We start from the raw sequence: 16,421 nt of genomic DNA, 5'->3' as shown, positions 1-16,421 counted from the left end.
CCAACAGAGTTATCGCCACTATCCTAGCCGCCAGACGCCCCTCAACAACTCGCATTTACAATGCCACATGGTCCAGTTTCTGCAAATGGTGTACCAAGAGTCGAATTGATCCTACCTCTCCTTCTGTGGCTCAAATTCTAGAGTTCTTGCAAGAGGGACTTGACAAGGGATTATCACCTAATACGTTGAAAAGACAGGTGGCGGCCTTGGCATCAGTTCTCACTTGTGAAGGCGTATTTTCTCTTTCCCATCATCCATGCATATGGACTTTCCTTCGAGGAGCCACAAATTTACACCCTCCAGCGGTACACCGTTATCCCACCTGGGACCTTAACAAGGTTCTTGTCACACTCACTAAGGGCCCTTTCGAACCTTTGAAATCGTCAAGCCTCCAATTTCTGACGTATAAAGTAGTTTTCCTGGTAGCGATCACTTCTGCTCGTCGTATTTCGGAGATTGCAGCCTTGTCTATCAGACAAGATCTTTGTGTTTTCCATACTGACCGGGTGGTCCTTCGCCCTGATCCTACATTTATACCGAAAATCAACTCAGCTTTTCATAGGGCACAAGAGCTGATACTTCCTAATTTTTGCCTCAGACCATCCCGAGGGCAGAAGAGTTCTGCAACGGGTCCACAGAGACCAGGAGGAGATTCCAGACCAGACGGAGTCCCTCCTGTAGGACAGGCCAAGCTTTGGTATGTCCCACTACTGGATGCTCTGAACAGCTCATGGGAGAAAGGGTGTTGGTACTTACCTGACACGGCCGTCTCTCTTTGAGCTGTGAAGAGCATCCAGCCCCACCCCTTTCCCATCTGGTGGGGTTCTGTTTTGGCCAACGAATTGTTAGGGAAATGAGAACGAGGGCGTTTATTTCTCTCATCTTCGCCAAAACTGGGGAACACTGAGGAGGAGTCCCGTGGAGGAGGAGGAGCGTTCCACAAATTAAGCCCAGCCTATAAATGCAGAGACTGAAGCACCTCCCACTACTGGATGCTCTTCACAGCTCAAAGAGAACGGGCGTGTCTGGTAAGTACCAACACCCTTTTTATAAATGTTGAAATATATTAAAAAGAAAAAAACTGAAATATCACATTGGCATAAGTATTCAGACCCTTTGCAACAACATGTGAAATTTAGCTCTGGTGCCTCCCATTTCTCTTCATTGTTGCTGACATATTTCTATACCTTGAATGGAGTCAACCTGTGGTAAATGAAACTGATTGGACATGATTTGGAAAGGCACACACCTGTCTATAGAAGGCGTCACAGCTGACAATGCATACTGTAGCAGAGCAAAAGCTATGAGGTGAAAGAAACTGCCTACAGAGCTCAGAAACAGCAACCTCATAGTCTTTATTCCAAGAGTGTTTCTGGTCCTCATGTATTCAAACAAGCACCTTGGGATATTAGATGGACGATAAGGCCTCAATCTTACCAGTTCATCTTACAGTGAATGGGTGCTTTGTGATTGATCATACTAATACAGACAGTGGTCAAAATATGTTTTCAACATTTCAAATATGCTAAGTAGCCCAAGAAATTGCCCATTTTATTGTTACACTTTAGTCTCTGAGTACTTACCTTGCCTTGTCTGTTAACTACTCAATGATCCTTGTTGCTGATTCAATCCATTGCTCCACTCCCCCCAGCTTCATCACCACATTTTATGAATACCTGTAAAAAGTATGGAAAAGGTTAAATATTTACACTATTAAAATGGCCTTTAATTAATTACGGTGATTGTACTCTCCTACCATCATATTTTGCAGAATATGTTTTGAATTAATAGTATAATAACAACAGAAAGAAGAGTTGCATAAGAACTCTGCTAATGCACTGATTTTTAAAAGTTCATTCTAAATAGTTATTCCAAAGTATATGAACAATTTAAATAAGCATTGTTTTTATTTTTTAGCTATCAAATTTTACCGTCTGGCTATGCAATTGGTCCCAGATATTGAGTTTAAAATTACCTATACCAGATCTCCAGAAGGCGACAGTATTGGGAAAAGCTAGTAAGTATATATGTATGCATGCATGTATGATTTAAGACGCACCTAGCTTTTGGGGAGGAAAGCAAGAAAAAAAAATCTGCCTCTGCCTCCCAGCAATTTGCCTCCTTACAGCAAACAGCCTGTTTCAGTTTCTTTTTTCTTTTTAAAAATAAATTTTATTAAGTTTACAATTAAAAAACAGATCTACAACATATACACAAAAAACAAGGCCTTAACGAAGGCCAGAAAAAAGAAAAAAGAGAGAAATGTGAAAAGGGAAAAAAAGGGAAGAAAAAAAAGAGAGAGAAGAGGAACATTTAAAAAACAATATCCTTTTTGACAGTCTGTAAGATCTTTTCTTCTTAAATTGTATCATATACGCACATCTTATCGGTATCTATACTTAAATTACCCTCGACTAAGTTTCTCTTATAAACAGTCTATCTTTGATTTAACCAGTTATATCAGGAATTCCAGTTATTATAGTATATTGAGGACTCTTTGTTTTTTAAGGCTAGAGTTAATTGTTTCAGTTTCAACATAGCCTGATTAGCAAAAGCAGCTGATTGCCAGTTGGATCGGCCTCCCGATGATCAGCTGTTTCAGGTTGCAGGGATTGCCATAGCCTATTGCTGCCTCTGCACCCCCATTTTCAGCCCCGTTTTCGGCTCTGCGTGTACCATTTTCCACCTGTTCTGGGCGACGGGGATCGGAATGGGCGGAAAATGGGGTGTGCAGAGGTGGCAATAGGCAATGGCAATCCCTGCAGCCTGAAACCAACCAAACAATCAGCTGCTTGTGCTAATCAGGCTGTGCTGAAACTGAAACTGAAACAGGCTGTTTGCTGCAAAGAGGCAAATTGCTGGGAGGCAGAGGCCAAAGGGTGGAGGCCGGTGGGTGGGTGGGGCTTCGGCAACATTTGCTATATAAGACGCACAGACATTTCCACCCAATTTTGGGGGTGGAAAAAGTATGTAATACTCTGAAAAATAGTGGTGGTATTAGATGGACATGACCCCAGTAAACCCATCTTAGTGAATTAGACTATTACTAGACTGTAAATTCACAAATAGCTCAAGTGTAGTAGATACTCTTCTGAATTTACATGGTAAAAACTATCCTCCTTTGGTAGTTTCCAAAGGTTTACTGTTACATATATATTTTGGTCTAATTTTTTAGACCAAAAAATCTATTGAATCATCATAATTTTTAAGGGTGTTCTTGGTCTCAAATTACCACTTTTCTAACAGAATTTACTTTGTCCTATATTATTGGTGACGAAACTAGAAGAAGCAAAAAAGCATTCCCAAACGAGGCAAAAACAATGTGATACATACACAGTTATTCCAATATGGAAAATCCAATATGAAGTGAAGGAGCCAACCCTCCTATCGCAGTTAAAAAATAAAGGTAGCCCTTGACTTTGTTTAGTGACCATTCAAAATTACAACGGCAAAAGTGATTTATGACCATTTTTCACACAATCGTTGCAGCATCCCTATGATTACATGTTCAAAATTCAGATGCTTGGCAACTGGCATGTATTTAAATAGTTGCAGTGTCCTGGGATTATGGGATCACCTTTTGCAACTTTCTAACAAGCAAAGTCAATGGGGAAGCAGATTCACTTAACTGTGTTATTAACTTATTCACTTAAGAAGAAGAAAGATTGTAAAATGGAGCAAAATTCATTTAACAACTGGTGCTTAGTAACAGAAATTTTGGGCTCAATTGTGGTCATATTCGTTCTCCCACTCACAAAATCCAAATGTGTGCTTTTGTAGTAATAAAAGAAAACTCTTTGAAAGATTAAAAACTGGGGAAAATGGCAATTGGAAAAGCCATTATCGCATTATAGCCATTATAGCATTCTCTGTTAAGGCAATATTATATCCATCAGTGTGATTGTTTGTAAGGATGAACAACTGCCATGGTACTGCAAGATTTGTTACTTTTGGGACTTGTTCGTAAACGCTAGGGAGCGCTTATCGTGTAACAGGAACATTTGCTAAGGGAACACTCGTAACCCAGAGATTCCTGTATTATGATTTTCTGTCTTATATTATGCCTGTGTTTTCTAGCATTGAAGATAATGAAGATGATAGCAAAATGGCTGACCTTCTCTCTTACTTTCAACAACTCACTCTTCAGGAATCATCCATCAAACTATGTCAGCCTGAGCTTAATCTGAGTCAGACTCATATCTCAGGTAAAAGAACATTTTCTGTATGCAATTAGTGAGCATATTTTAGTGCAAAAGATCATGAAAGGGATGTTCAGAAATCATGCTGAACAGAAGAAAACATTTTGAGATGTTTAACAGGAACTATAAATTTTAGCAATAAAAGAGTTCCTTCTTCATTGTTATAATTCATATATGTTGCAGGCTTAACAATGCTTTCTTGGTAGTAAATACATTTAGCATAAGAAATTTATTCTAAATATAGTGATCTGTAGAAATTTTTTTGTTTAAAGTTATTTTATAAATTATAACACACGTTTTGTACTAAATTTCACTGGGTCCTAATTGAATGCCGATTTATAAAAAGAATCTGTTAATTGTGACAGTTGCTGTAAGTGCTTGTTCTAGAATTCTAAATCTAACAATTAAAAAAATAAATACATGCTGTTACCATATATTTTGTTATCTGAAATTGAAAGAAAAATTTTTCATTTTTAGATATTCACTTCCATTGTCATTAGAATACATGTAAACATGTTGACATGCAGAGTGATTATTTTGGTAAAATGAATGATTTATGAAAGATTCAGCAACCTGCAAAAATAGCTGTTTGGATGAAAATACCATGCTTAATGTAATTTTTTAAAAAACACTATGTTTGAAGATGCATTAATGTTTAGTATAATATAGTACCACATTAAGTGTGGAATCCTTCGTTCATCCTTGGAAGCAGAAGGGACCTTTCCCTAAAGCCTCTCATATCCCCCCAAATTTACTTTGGAGAGTTCAATGATTCTCCAGTTGCTTTTTGTTGTTTACTAGCTTTTGGTGCCAAGGGCTATAAGAGGGAGGAGAAGTAATAGCAGTATTAAATTCCATCCCAAGCCAGTAATTTGGATGTCAAGAGCCTCCCCCACATTGGGATTTTTTTTAGCATGGATCCAAATCAGACTACTGGAATTATTCTAATTTTTACATTTTTCCCCTATAGTGTTGCCTATGGAGCTGTTAATGTATATTTTTCGATGGGTAGTTTCCAGCGATCTGGACCTGAGATCTTTAGAACAGTTATCACTGGTCTGCAGAGGTTTTTACATTTGTGCCAGGTAAAATTGAAACTATCGTGCAATAAAAATTTCATTTGTACAGATAAAAGTGAGTAATTTTAAGATTTTTTAAAATAAGTGGTGACAACTAATTTTTTGTGATTATAAAAATAAGGTTTTTTCTAAAAGTTACTGAGTTTTTTGAAGACTTAGGTAAAAGATGTGGTCAGTCAACTAATAATACACAAAGTATTTTTAAAGAAGGGGTTCCGGTTTGTAGCGCTTTGGCGGCAGGCAGGAATCCACGATCGTGCGCGGTTTCTGCCTGGGCTCGCCGCTGGAGCGTCCTGAGCCACTCGGCTTTGGGGCTAAGCCACCCCGTAGAGGTGTGCGAAGAGGGGGGAGATTCCAGCAGGGTCGAGGGAAGCCGCATCTTTCCTCTCCAGCTGGCTAAACTCCCTTTCCCGAAGGCGGTAGAGCGGCGGTCAGAAATGGCCGCCTCAAAGAAGCACTCAGCCGGAAAAGAAAGTGCAGGAGGAAGTTAAGAAGTGAAAGTTTTTGCTGACCGGGACAAGAAGCAACAACTGAGATACCCTGGAATTTAAATCTTATAAAAGATACATCGCTCCCAAAGAAGATTCGGAAACAGCGAATGAAAATGAAAAGGGAAAGTTTTTTTTTTCCTCACTCTCCTTCCTTACGTTGACAGCAGATGAATGAGAAATCAGAAAAATTCACTTTGGCACTAACAGGTAATTAAACTGGATTAAATGCCAAGGGGATAATAAAGATTTCTGAACACTTAAAAAACTTTTTTTTTGCTGTAAGTGGGAAGGGAGAGGAAAAGAATAAGAGCAAGATTTGGCTGGAGGAGGCTGCTTGGAATTTAAAAGAATCTAAAGTTAAATTGTAACAAGACTTCTAAAAGATACATCTTAACTGGAACTTTATAACTAAATAGTAAACCCAGGAAGAGAAAGTGAAAAAAGAAGAAAGTGTTAAATGAAACAGCTTGTGTGTATTTGGATTGTTTGGTGACTCTGGGACTTCTGGAAACTATATTTGAATGATTAAAAACAATTGGGTGGTTGTTTAAATTTTTTTTACAATGGCATTACTTGTGGATGAACTGAAAATGGAATTTAAAAAATATAAAGAAGAGGAACAAGAAGGGAGGGGCTCTTTTGGCTCCCTTTTTCATTTCTTAGAAATGGTGATCTGCACTTATGAGAAGCTACAAGAAAGGACTGCGCAACAAGAGGATTGGGACAAAGAAGAAGCCATCTTTAATGAACAAGTAACTGTATCTGGGGAAGAAAGGGGAAAGGGGGGAAAGAGAATGGAGAATTTAAGACCTAAAAAAACAACCAAAAAAGGGAAAAATAAGGTGAAAAGTAGATATAATGTCAGAAAGCAACAGAAAAGGGGAACACAGAAGAGGGAAATAGAGGTGGAGAGACAAGGGGGTAAAAAGAGCAGAGTGAAGAAGCAAGGGAGGAAGGAAGGGAAGAGAAGCTATGAAGGTTTGGAACAAGATGTAAAGAAATAGGACTTATTCAGAGATAATGGGTAAAAATATAACTGAAAAAGAGATTCTGCAAAGGTACATAAGATTGTATTGTTATACTTGTATTAGAAATAATGTTAGAAAATTGGAACAATATATGATTAAAAAATGGGATAAAATACTCAGTGTATTTTAGTGAAATTTTTTTGAACAAAATAAATGAAATGAAATAAATGAGAGAATTGGATTAGGAAGGAATGGGAACGTTTTAATTACACAATGTTTTAAAATATAAGTGAAATGGGGGGGAAGTAACTACACAAAATTTATAAGTGTTCCCATAGAAGCATGATACCTATTTGAAAAGTAATGTGTAAAATGTTTAAGATTTAAATGAATATTAACTTTAATGATAGAGTTGAACTGGTATGGATTGTTGTTTTAATTATATTATACATTTATAATTTCTTTTTTTCTTAAAATATAGTGTGTAGCTTTAGAATGTACTAAGCAGAATCTGAATGAGTTATTGTATTATATTAAGTGTTATAAATTTAGGGGAAAGATATAAAGGCGTCATACTCCAATCAGTGATTACAGGAGAAATTTTGTTTTAATGAGAAAAGATAATAGACAGCTGAAACAGGACAGACAAAGGATATAAGTATAATGATTTAAATTGAGATGAAATAAATAAAATAGAATTAAGAGAATTAGAAGAGGGGAGAAGCTATATAGAAAATGTAGAATGGTAATAAGATATGGAATGGTATATAAAAATGAGCATGAACTTGAATTTGTGTCGGTACGAAGAGATGTAACCCGGGATCAAGCTGCTTTCAAAAAAGATGTTTTATGTTTTCATGTTTTGTGTTTTGTTTGTTTATGTTTGTTTTTTAAAAATTAATAAAACTTTTTGGGGAAAAAAGTATTTTTAAAGAAGAAGCTTCACTAAAACTACTAAAAACTTACTTATCAGGCATCATTTCCAGCCAATTACCAAATAAACCTGTTAGTGTAAAATAATAAGTTTATTCCTTAAAAATAAACTTATTTGAATTACTATTAATGCAGTTAAATGATGCCTTTATAAATGTAAGTAATTCGGTCACTAATTCTTTTAATTTTGTTCTGGAAAAATAAGGTTACCTTAAGATTGTAATTTTAAAATCATAAAAGTAAAAAAATAAAAAGCAAGCATTAAAAAACTCCAGAAAGTTATGAAAGTGTGAAGATTAGTCATGTTTCCGTTATATGTTATATGTTTCCGTAAATGGAACAGTATTGAGGCAATTTCTCTCTAGTTCTCTAAGCAACCTTTGGATTCTCCTCTGACAAATTTATTGGAGGTTTTCAGGTTGGTTCCATTTCAAATAGCTGATTTCATTCCATCTGTTAAGCTAATTGAATATGACTATTCAAATCAATTTGAAAAAAAAGTTGTTTTGACTTTCCTATGCAGTTTAATTCAGTTCAAAAATTTGATAAAAGTGACTTTGAATTAAACCTCTGAATAAAACTGTGCCGAACCTATTAAAACCTATTACTGTATTCCATAAAGTTTTGTGGCATGAGAAGCTCTGTTATTCTGATTTGGCATGAATAACACTTATGCAGTCATATATACTAGAAAGAGGGGAGTTTTAAGGATAATTCTAGCATAGATTGTATATTGATTCTAGTCTAATTAATTTAAAAGCATATGTCCATGTACACCCACAATACAAAACTGATAAAGGGGGAAGTAGGATGAATTAAATCTTATCAAAGTACAATTTTCCAGAATTTATTTAAAAAATTGAATAATAAAGTATCATTTAAAGACATACAATCATCATTTGCAGTGTTTGATAACCTGTAACACACACATTTCTGATACTCTTGCTTGTGTTAACATTTTTATAATCAGATTATACTCTCTTTTCCAGGGACCCTGAAATCTGGCGTCAGGCTTGTTTGAAGGTTTGGGGCAGGACATGTAATAAAACGATTCCTTATACCTCATGGAGGGAAATGTTTGTGAAAAGACCTAGAGTTCGATTTGATGGTAAGAAACAGCAGTGTTGTAATGATAATCAGGAAAGGTAGGGGCCATATAATTGCAGTAATAGTTTCTAATTATAAATAGAAAGATTGGTTGGAAATATGGCAAGTATATTTGGGATTACTAATAATTATTGGCATTCTAAATATATGCTTTGGCCTTATAACATAGTCCCACTTAAAGAACACATAATCACTTTTTTAATAACCTCTCACTGAATAGAATAATTGTGATATTTGCATTTGATGAGCTATTCTTCAGGAAGGATATTTCCAGGAATTGCTAATGAAACCCTCCCCCCCAAAAATGTGGCAAGGTCACAGTTTTCCTGGATGATAAGGAAAATTTTAATTGAATAAAGGTGTTTCAATTGTGTGTGTGTGTGTGTGTGTGTGTGTATCCAGAAGCTGCATCACAATAAAAGAAAGGATCATGAAAAAAAATTAATAAATTGAATTATTCATTAAAATAAATGCTTGTAAATAAAGTGCCCCATTTGAAAATTTAATTGACTTTTTTCTGTGTGCAAACAAAAACTACTCATGCAAACACTTAAGTATTCTTCTGTTGAAAGAAACACAAAAAAGGAATCGTACTCTAGAGGAAATGGCAGGAAGGAAAGAAACATTTACAATAAGACATGAAGTGAAATGAGAGAAGAAGGAAAACTAATATAGAGATGAAGGTACAAAGAAGAAAAGACAAGAGAAAATTGTAAAAAGCTCAGCAGAAGCCTTTAGGCACGAGTGCATGAATTATTACTATATGTGACTTCTAATAATTAGAAATACTTTATTCTCAGGCAAAGTATGCCTAGCACCTGTCCTGTTTAGACATTATGCCTACCATACTCTATATGTGACCATTTCCTCATGTTTAAAGGAGAATAGTACAAAACTGCACTAGTCCCACCTATCCCATTCTTGCCCTTCACTTGTTGAGGTGAGCCTACAGTGGAGGGTGAGGAGAAACTGTTTATGTAACTCTTGTCTTGCTGAGACAACTAATCTCTGTGTAAACACCAAGGATCTGTCTTTCTCCTACCTCTGTAGAATTCAGTTTCTTGTATTATTTGCAGTAGATGCTCTATATATCTCCTAACACCTTTGTTTGCACAACAATCTTTATTTTAAAAATGTAACAAGACTTTCCAACTTAAAGATAATAATTTGAATTTTCAATGCATGATATAGTAATTGAATTCAATGCAATTATATTGTAATTGCAATAGATGAGATTATAACTGGTAAATTAAATGTGTGCAAAGAAGATTGAAAATTGTAATATGTTCTCTATTTCAGAATCCTAAAAGATATATAATTGAATATTTGAAGGTTAACAAGCAGGTAACTCTGTATTTTATAGGGGTATATATCAGCAAGACAACATACATTCGTCAAGGAGAACAATCTCTTGATGGTTTCTATCGAGCATGGCACCAAGTGGACTACTACAGGTACAGTCATTTTAAAATAACTGAGTTAATTATGTCTCTTGCCTTCCTTCCAATGCATTTCACATATAATGCTGCAATCCAAGATATACAGTGAATTCAAATGATTACCTGTGTGTAAAAAGTAATGATGGTTTAGATAACTGGAGCCATGTAATTTATGACTAAAGTTTATAATTCTGCTTTTAGACATATTTAAAAATTACTAGGAGAAAATTGTGTGGGGATTCCAAACTCTGAATCTTCCATGACTCCCAGGCTATGAATATATGGAGTTTGCTTAAAGTGTGTAAATTAAATCCTGAAATGAGCTGCTTTTGAATCATAATTTGATACCCTAGTATCTTCATGCTGATATCCCACTACTGGAATACTTCCAATAACAAAACTGAATCAACATAGTTAATGAAGTTCTTTTGACATGTTCTTTCGGTGCATTCTGTGATAAGATTCTTCGTATGCAGTGAGATTTCAGAGCTTTTTTCTAAATGCATATCCAGATCATTCACTTTAATTTCTTTATACTTGGAGACTTTGGGAAAAGCCACATTAAAAATTGACTTTCTCTTGTACTCAGAAGATACAAAACACTCCTGGTTGATTAATACTTCATATATTATCTGCTTCTTTTGGTGGACAAAGCCAGAGTCCCACATTTGATTGGGATGGCATTTTGCTCATTGCATCCATGTGGGTAATATATGCATATGAGCATGTTACTTCTAATTCAGGCATACAACTAACCTGATTTTTGTATGAAACTGAGCAGGATTTGATGGATTTAGGTGTATTTGGAAGTTAGTTCAAGGCCTTTTGGATCCTTACGTTTATCATTTATACATTAATATTTGTTTTTAAATTAAATGTGTATGTTGTGAAAGATGTTTCTTCATTTTATTGTTATTTTTAATACATTTTTGTGAACAAACCCAAATTGGGAAAATCTTGAAAAATTGTTTTAGGTACCTGAGATTTTTCCCAGATGGCCAAGCAATGATGCTAACAACTCCAGAAGAACCTCAGTCTATTGTTCCTCGATTACGGACTAAAAACACAAGGTACCTTCAACATCTGTAATAAAGAATTATATTGTCATTGGATCCTGATATTTTTAATGAAAAACAATTAGGTTAACAGTAAAGCTACTATTATTTTTCATTACTTAGATAAAGAATGCAGTGATCAAAGTTAATTATAATTTCAGTAAAACTCTTTGAATCATAGGGATTTAAGTTGGTCATTATTAATTTAAATCCTATGTATTCTAGGACCTAATTTAATTTCAGCAGTGTTTTTATTAGCACTTGAATGGATATATTTTCATGAAATGTTTTCCTTCTAAATCTCAGAACTGATGCAATCCTACTTGGACATTACCGCCTTTCCCAGGATACGGACAATCAAACCAAAGTATTTGCTGTAATGACAAAGAAGAAGGAAGAGGTATTTATGTAAGAAAATATTAGATGGTCAACAGTAATCAACTGATAATAGAATAAGAGTGCAATAAATAAGTATTGTACTTTAGGATAATTTGTTAAGTAAAAATACAGCTTTGGAGTAGTTCCAAATATTCTCCTTATGCTCTGAATTTAAAGGAAACTATCTTTCGGCATAATTTTTTCTTTTTAAATTTGGAAGAGTTCAAAAACAAATTAAAAACTCTTGAGGAAATTACATCCAGAAGGTAGTGAAATATAAGGGTTCTGCAGCCATCTTTGGACATTGTTTTATAATTTTAATTGCTCTGCTTCCTACTGCCTTGAACTAGCGAATGCAAGCTATAGATTTAAAGAGAAAACTGATTATTTTGCAATATATATGGATTTTCTTTTTCCTACCTTCTGGAGGCATAGGAATTAAGATTGGAATTAAGGGCTAGAAGGTGAACAAGAAAAGACTGAAAGGAAGTGTTGAAAGCTGAGGGGGAAATTGAAGACTAGGACTGTTAGAAATTAATAAAAAAAAATTGTTTTCTACCATTCAGTAATTTTTATAGATGCTTAATAATTTCACATCAACATTTAAAAGTCTAGTAGGATATTTATATTACCTTTAAGTATCATGTTATATTTTATATTACTGTAAAAAAATACACTTTATTATAAACACAGACTTTGTTTTTGTCTGAATCAAAATCAGCATTCATAGACTCATAGAAGAAACTGATGTAGAAAAATATATCTTAACGATTGTATGAATGCTAATTCTCATTCAGACAATAAACATGTTGTGTGCTTATCATTTCTCACAATAGGATCATTGTATTTTGATTTTATACATTAGCATAGGATATTGCTGATTATGGTTGATTAGTACCAGAATATTTTGCAGAAATAAAAATGTCTTTGCGATGTAACTTTTTTTTTTTTAACTAGGGTACAGATTCAGTAGCTATCTTTTGCTGCATATTCTTGACAGCCCATTCCTTTCTTGTTTGTTATGTAGAAACCAATTGACTATCACAAGTTCAGATATTTCTGTCGTGTCCCTGTGCAAGAAACTGATCACAGTTTTCATGTAGGGTTACAGCTGAATTCCAGTGGCCGTCAGAAATTTAATAAACTCATTTGGATTCATCATTCTTGTCACATAACTTACAAGTAAGGTTTTTTTCCAAATGTTATAAAAAAACTTGTCCTTGAAATCTAATCTTTCAGTCCTAGCTAATAGAATATATTTTCTTTCTTCCTTTTTACAAGCTTTTTTAATGCCTACATACAACATGTAACAAAACTTGGCAACAGAAGGAATCTTGTGAACATTTACAGCACATAATCATACCACTTATATAATAAGAAATGTCTGTATCAGCACATTTTAAACGAGCCTGAAAGATTAGAAAGCAGAGTAAATTTTGTAACATAAAAATAAATGCAACTATCTGAAAGGTAATAATTGCCCATATATTACCTTATTTCTAGTTATTTCTATCCAACTGACCAAACAAATATTGCCAGCAGAATAGAGTGACTGAGGAATTTGGTTGTACACAAATATGTAGGAAGAAGAGAAGAAGGGGAAATTCCATTGAGTGAATTTAAGTCCTTTTGTAATTAGATAGTTTGAAATTTTGCTACATACTTTATTTTCTCACAGATGAAGCAGAATACCAATTTTAATTTCCCAGGCAAATAAATCTAATTCGGTCAATAATATTGAACAAATCCGCCCAGGGCTATCAAAATTCAAAAACATTTACCAGACTTATCTCACTTCTTTACATGGACAATTTGAAACTCTATGGAAAAACACCATCCAAAATAGAATCACTGCGCAACACTGGATGAAGACAAACATTACAAATACCTGGGAATCCTTCAAGCTGATAACATCAAGCTCACTGAAGTCAAGGTTAGAAGTGAATACATCAAGAGAGTGAAGAAGATCTTAAAGTCTAAACTCAGTGAAAGAAACACCATAAAGGCAGATAAACTGAAATGCTGGGCTAATTCTGGCTGCACAAGACCAAGCCTTAAAAACAAATGTATACAAAATCAGAATTGAGAAGAAAGCAAACGTCAGCTCTACAAAAAAGCTGAAAAAATACTTAGTTGTTTCAAGAATGTTGTACAGACTGATTATAAACAATAGTTTCACAAAGAGCAACAATAGTGCATTGGAATATCTGCAAAAATATAACTTGCCTGCAAGCAAGAACTGGTGGGACCTTATAGTAGACAAAGTAATAGAAGATAACGAAGCCAAAGTGCTATGAGACTTTAGAATTCAAACAGACAGTTGCATAAAATCCCAGGCTTAACAATTATCAGTAACAAAATAGAAAAAGTCTGGATATTAGATGCTGAGGCAAAAGAAAAGGTGATGTCAATAGTAATAGATACCTTGGGTGCAGTTCTGAACATTATATAAGGCATCTTTATTTGGAATAGTTTTAGTCTTGCAACAATACCTTTAAACACTACCAAACAACAACTGCCTATCCTAGCTCCTTGGGAAGGACCTGATAGATAGATAAAAATACCAAATCCAGAATAAACATGTGCTTACTTTTTGACCATACAATAAATGTATGTTGTGCCCAATTCTCAATGACTGGGTAGATTACAGATTGTTAAAACTTTTAAAACAAGGAAAAAACAAAAAACAATAAAGATGATAAAAATGACAAAACTGAAGAGGAACAATGGATAAAGGGGGGTTCAGCTACCCTTGACGAAGGCCTGGGTGCAGAACCACTTCTGCAGGACCCTTTGTCACAATACTAAGATGCGAAACATTCAGATTTTAGAGAAAACCTCATTCCAGAGAGCAGGAGTTGCTACAGAGCAGGTGGCTTCTGAGGTCTTGATAGTTGACATTGTTTAATCGAAGAACCTGTAACATGCCCATCCTGCCAGATCAGATAAACAGATACTAAATTAAACAAATTAGTATGATATTCTTGATGAATTATTTTGCAGTATTTTAATAATTTGCAAATTTATTCTCTTAATCATTGGCATAGGAAAGTGGCATTCATGCCTCAAAGTCTCTTTTAACCATGAAAATCCTATGCAGCCATTTATTTGCAGTACAATTACAACCATAGGGTTTTTTTGAACCATGCTGGGGGTTTTCCCCAATAAAGCCTTAAGGTCTGCAGAACTTTGGTGTCTAATTCCATTTTGCAAAATAGCAGTATATGTAAAAATGCTTGGGTTTCAAATAAAATATTTTCTTACATAGCATGCAAAGAAAATAGGTACAATTTATATTATTCAAGCCAGTTCTCTTCCTTTTAGTCCAGAAATAAGAAAGACAGGTTTATCATTTTTCCCCCTCTTTTTTAGGTCTACTGGTGAGACAGCAGTCTCTTCTTTTGACATTGACAAGATGTACACCCCTTTGTTCTTTGCACGCGTGAAGAGCTTTACTGCAGTTTCAGAAAGGCCTCTCTAAGAAGCTTATATTTCTTGCATGAAAGAAATTACAGCAAACAACACTTAAGTTATAAATGTGTGTGTGTGTGTGTGCGTGCATGGATGGATGGATGGATGTGTGTGTATACATGTGTGTGCACGCACACGTTATATATATATATATAAATTTTATTTTAAAATTGGGAGATCTTTTTGGAAGAATATATACTGGAAATACATTTAATTTAGGGTGGCAGGGTTATCTTTCTGGTTTTGATGTCAACTTTACACTTTATTTTAAACTTGTTTATGTTGTGAAAAGACTTTGTAAGATACAAGGCATTTTTTGCCATCTCATTTTATGAGCAAAATTTATAAGCTGTTCTCTTTACAAAGTAAGGCTTCATCTGCCTATGCACCTTAAGTTCAGGAATTGTTATAAACATACTGCTGTACATAAAACATTGTGTGCGTGCTTGGGGAAAGCTCAAAATGTGAAGAATTTGTCCTGCATCTGTGCGTGGCCTATAAATGTATAATAGAAATTCATGTATTGGGATTACCTTTCAGGAAGAAATACTGATTTCAGTATAAAAGCTTTATGGAAAAAAAACAAGAAAAAGCAAAAAGTGAAAGTTCAGCTTCAGATGTCTTTTTTTTTAATTACTTGGTTTTAAATAATCATAATCACTTCAGATGTTATTAGGTTTTAAGTAGATTATGACAGGACAGTCACATTGCTGGATTGGTTGCCTTTGTCTTCTGGATCCTGGAAATGTATTATCTGAATTCTCTTATGCAAACAAACAGGGCTGCATTTTGCTTTGTTTTGTTTTTAGCTCTTCTCCTAACTGCTAAAAATACTGTACACCTCTTGGGTGTTTCGTAACACTTAACCTTTTCTTTTGGGACTCCTACAGATGTTCAGGTACTGTGTGTTGCTTCTCCTGCGTATGTAATTTGGGAATTGGATGTGACTGCTGTATTTCATCTATCATAAATATGTATTTACTCATACAACTCACTGTTCTAAATGTTTTTCTTTTACCAAGTTGTGTCATTTTTTCATTTTGGGGGGAGCATATGAATGAAATAAAGGTCACTTTGTTTGAAATTCCATGATCTGTGTTGTCTGCCATGCTGAGTGCCAGTTACTAGCCAGCCTGAGGAAAAATCAGCCAAAGGCCATCATGAAAGTAATAAAAGACTGCAGGACCGATAAGGCATTTGCACTGTATGCCATCAATTCCTAAGGGAAGTAACCTGTTGGGAAGATTGGGGAAGAAGCCTGATGAGTTGAACATGGCAAAGGGGAATTAGGCGCTGAGAGA

The 16,421-nt window shown here is 34.8% G+C and overlaps 1 protein-coding gene across 4 annotated transcripts in view; it reads left to right on the top strand.

The window, feature by feature from the left end:
• Positions 1-16,207, top strand: part of FBXO9 (F-box protein 9) — a 29,572-nt gene extending 13,365 nt beyond the window's left edge. For 2 of the 4 annotated variants that reach the window (XM_087945818.1, XM_087945805.1), the window contains 10 exons: positions 1,918-2,017; positions 4,078-4,205; positions 5,170-5,284; positions 8,660-8,778; positions 10,141-10,231; positions 11,191-11,286; positions 11,578-11,671; positions 12,677-12,831; positions 13,496-13,582; positions 15,022-15,302. In XM_087945818.1, the coding sequence (XP_087801944.1) occupies positions 1,918-2,017; positions 4,078-4,205; positions 5,170-5,284; positions 8,660-8,778; positions 10,141-10,231; positions 11,191-11,286; positions 11,578-11,671; positions 12,677-12,831; positions 13,496-13,582; positions 15,022-15,130 (1,094 nt within the window). In that variant the 3' untranslated portion in view covers positions 15,131-15,302. Of the gene's footprint in view, positions 1-1,917; positions 2,018-4,077; positions 4,206-5,169; positions 5,285-8,659; positions 8,779-10,140; positions 10,232-11,190; positions 11,287-11,577; positions 11,672-12,676; positions 12,832-13,495; positions 13,583-15,021 lie in introns of all 4 variants that reach the window. The other 2 variants (XM_026665258.2, XM_087945823.1) reach the window with 2 other exon arrangements.
• Positions 16,208-16,421: the final 214 nt, after the last annotated feature.

This window comes from Notechis scutatus, chromosome 1, assembly GCF_049901735.1.
Source record: "Notechis scutatus isolate UNSWTSFEM ecotype Mainland chromosome 1, rNotScu1.2, whole genome shotgun sequence".
In the NCBI taxonomy this organism is placed as follows: Eukaryota; Metazoa; Chordata; class Lepidosauria; order Squamata; family Elapidae; genus Notechis; species Notechis scutatus.
The sequence above is the reverse complement of the archived record's forward strand: the minus strand, read 5'-3'. Positions and strand labels throughout refer to the sequence as shown.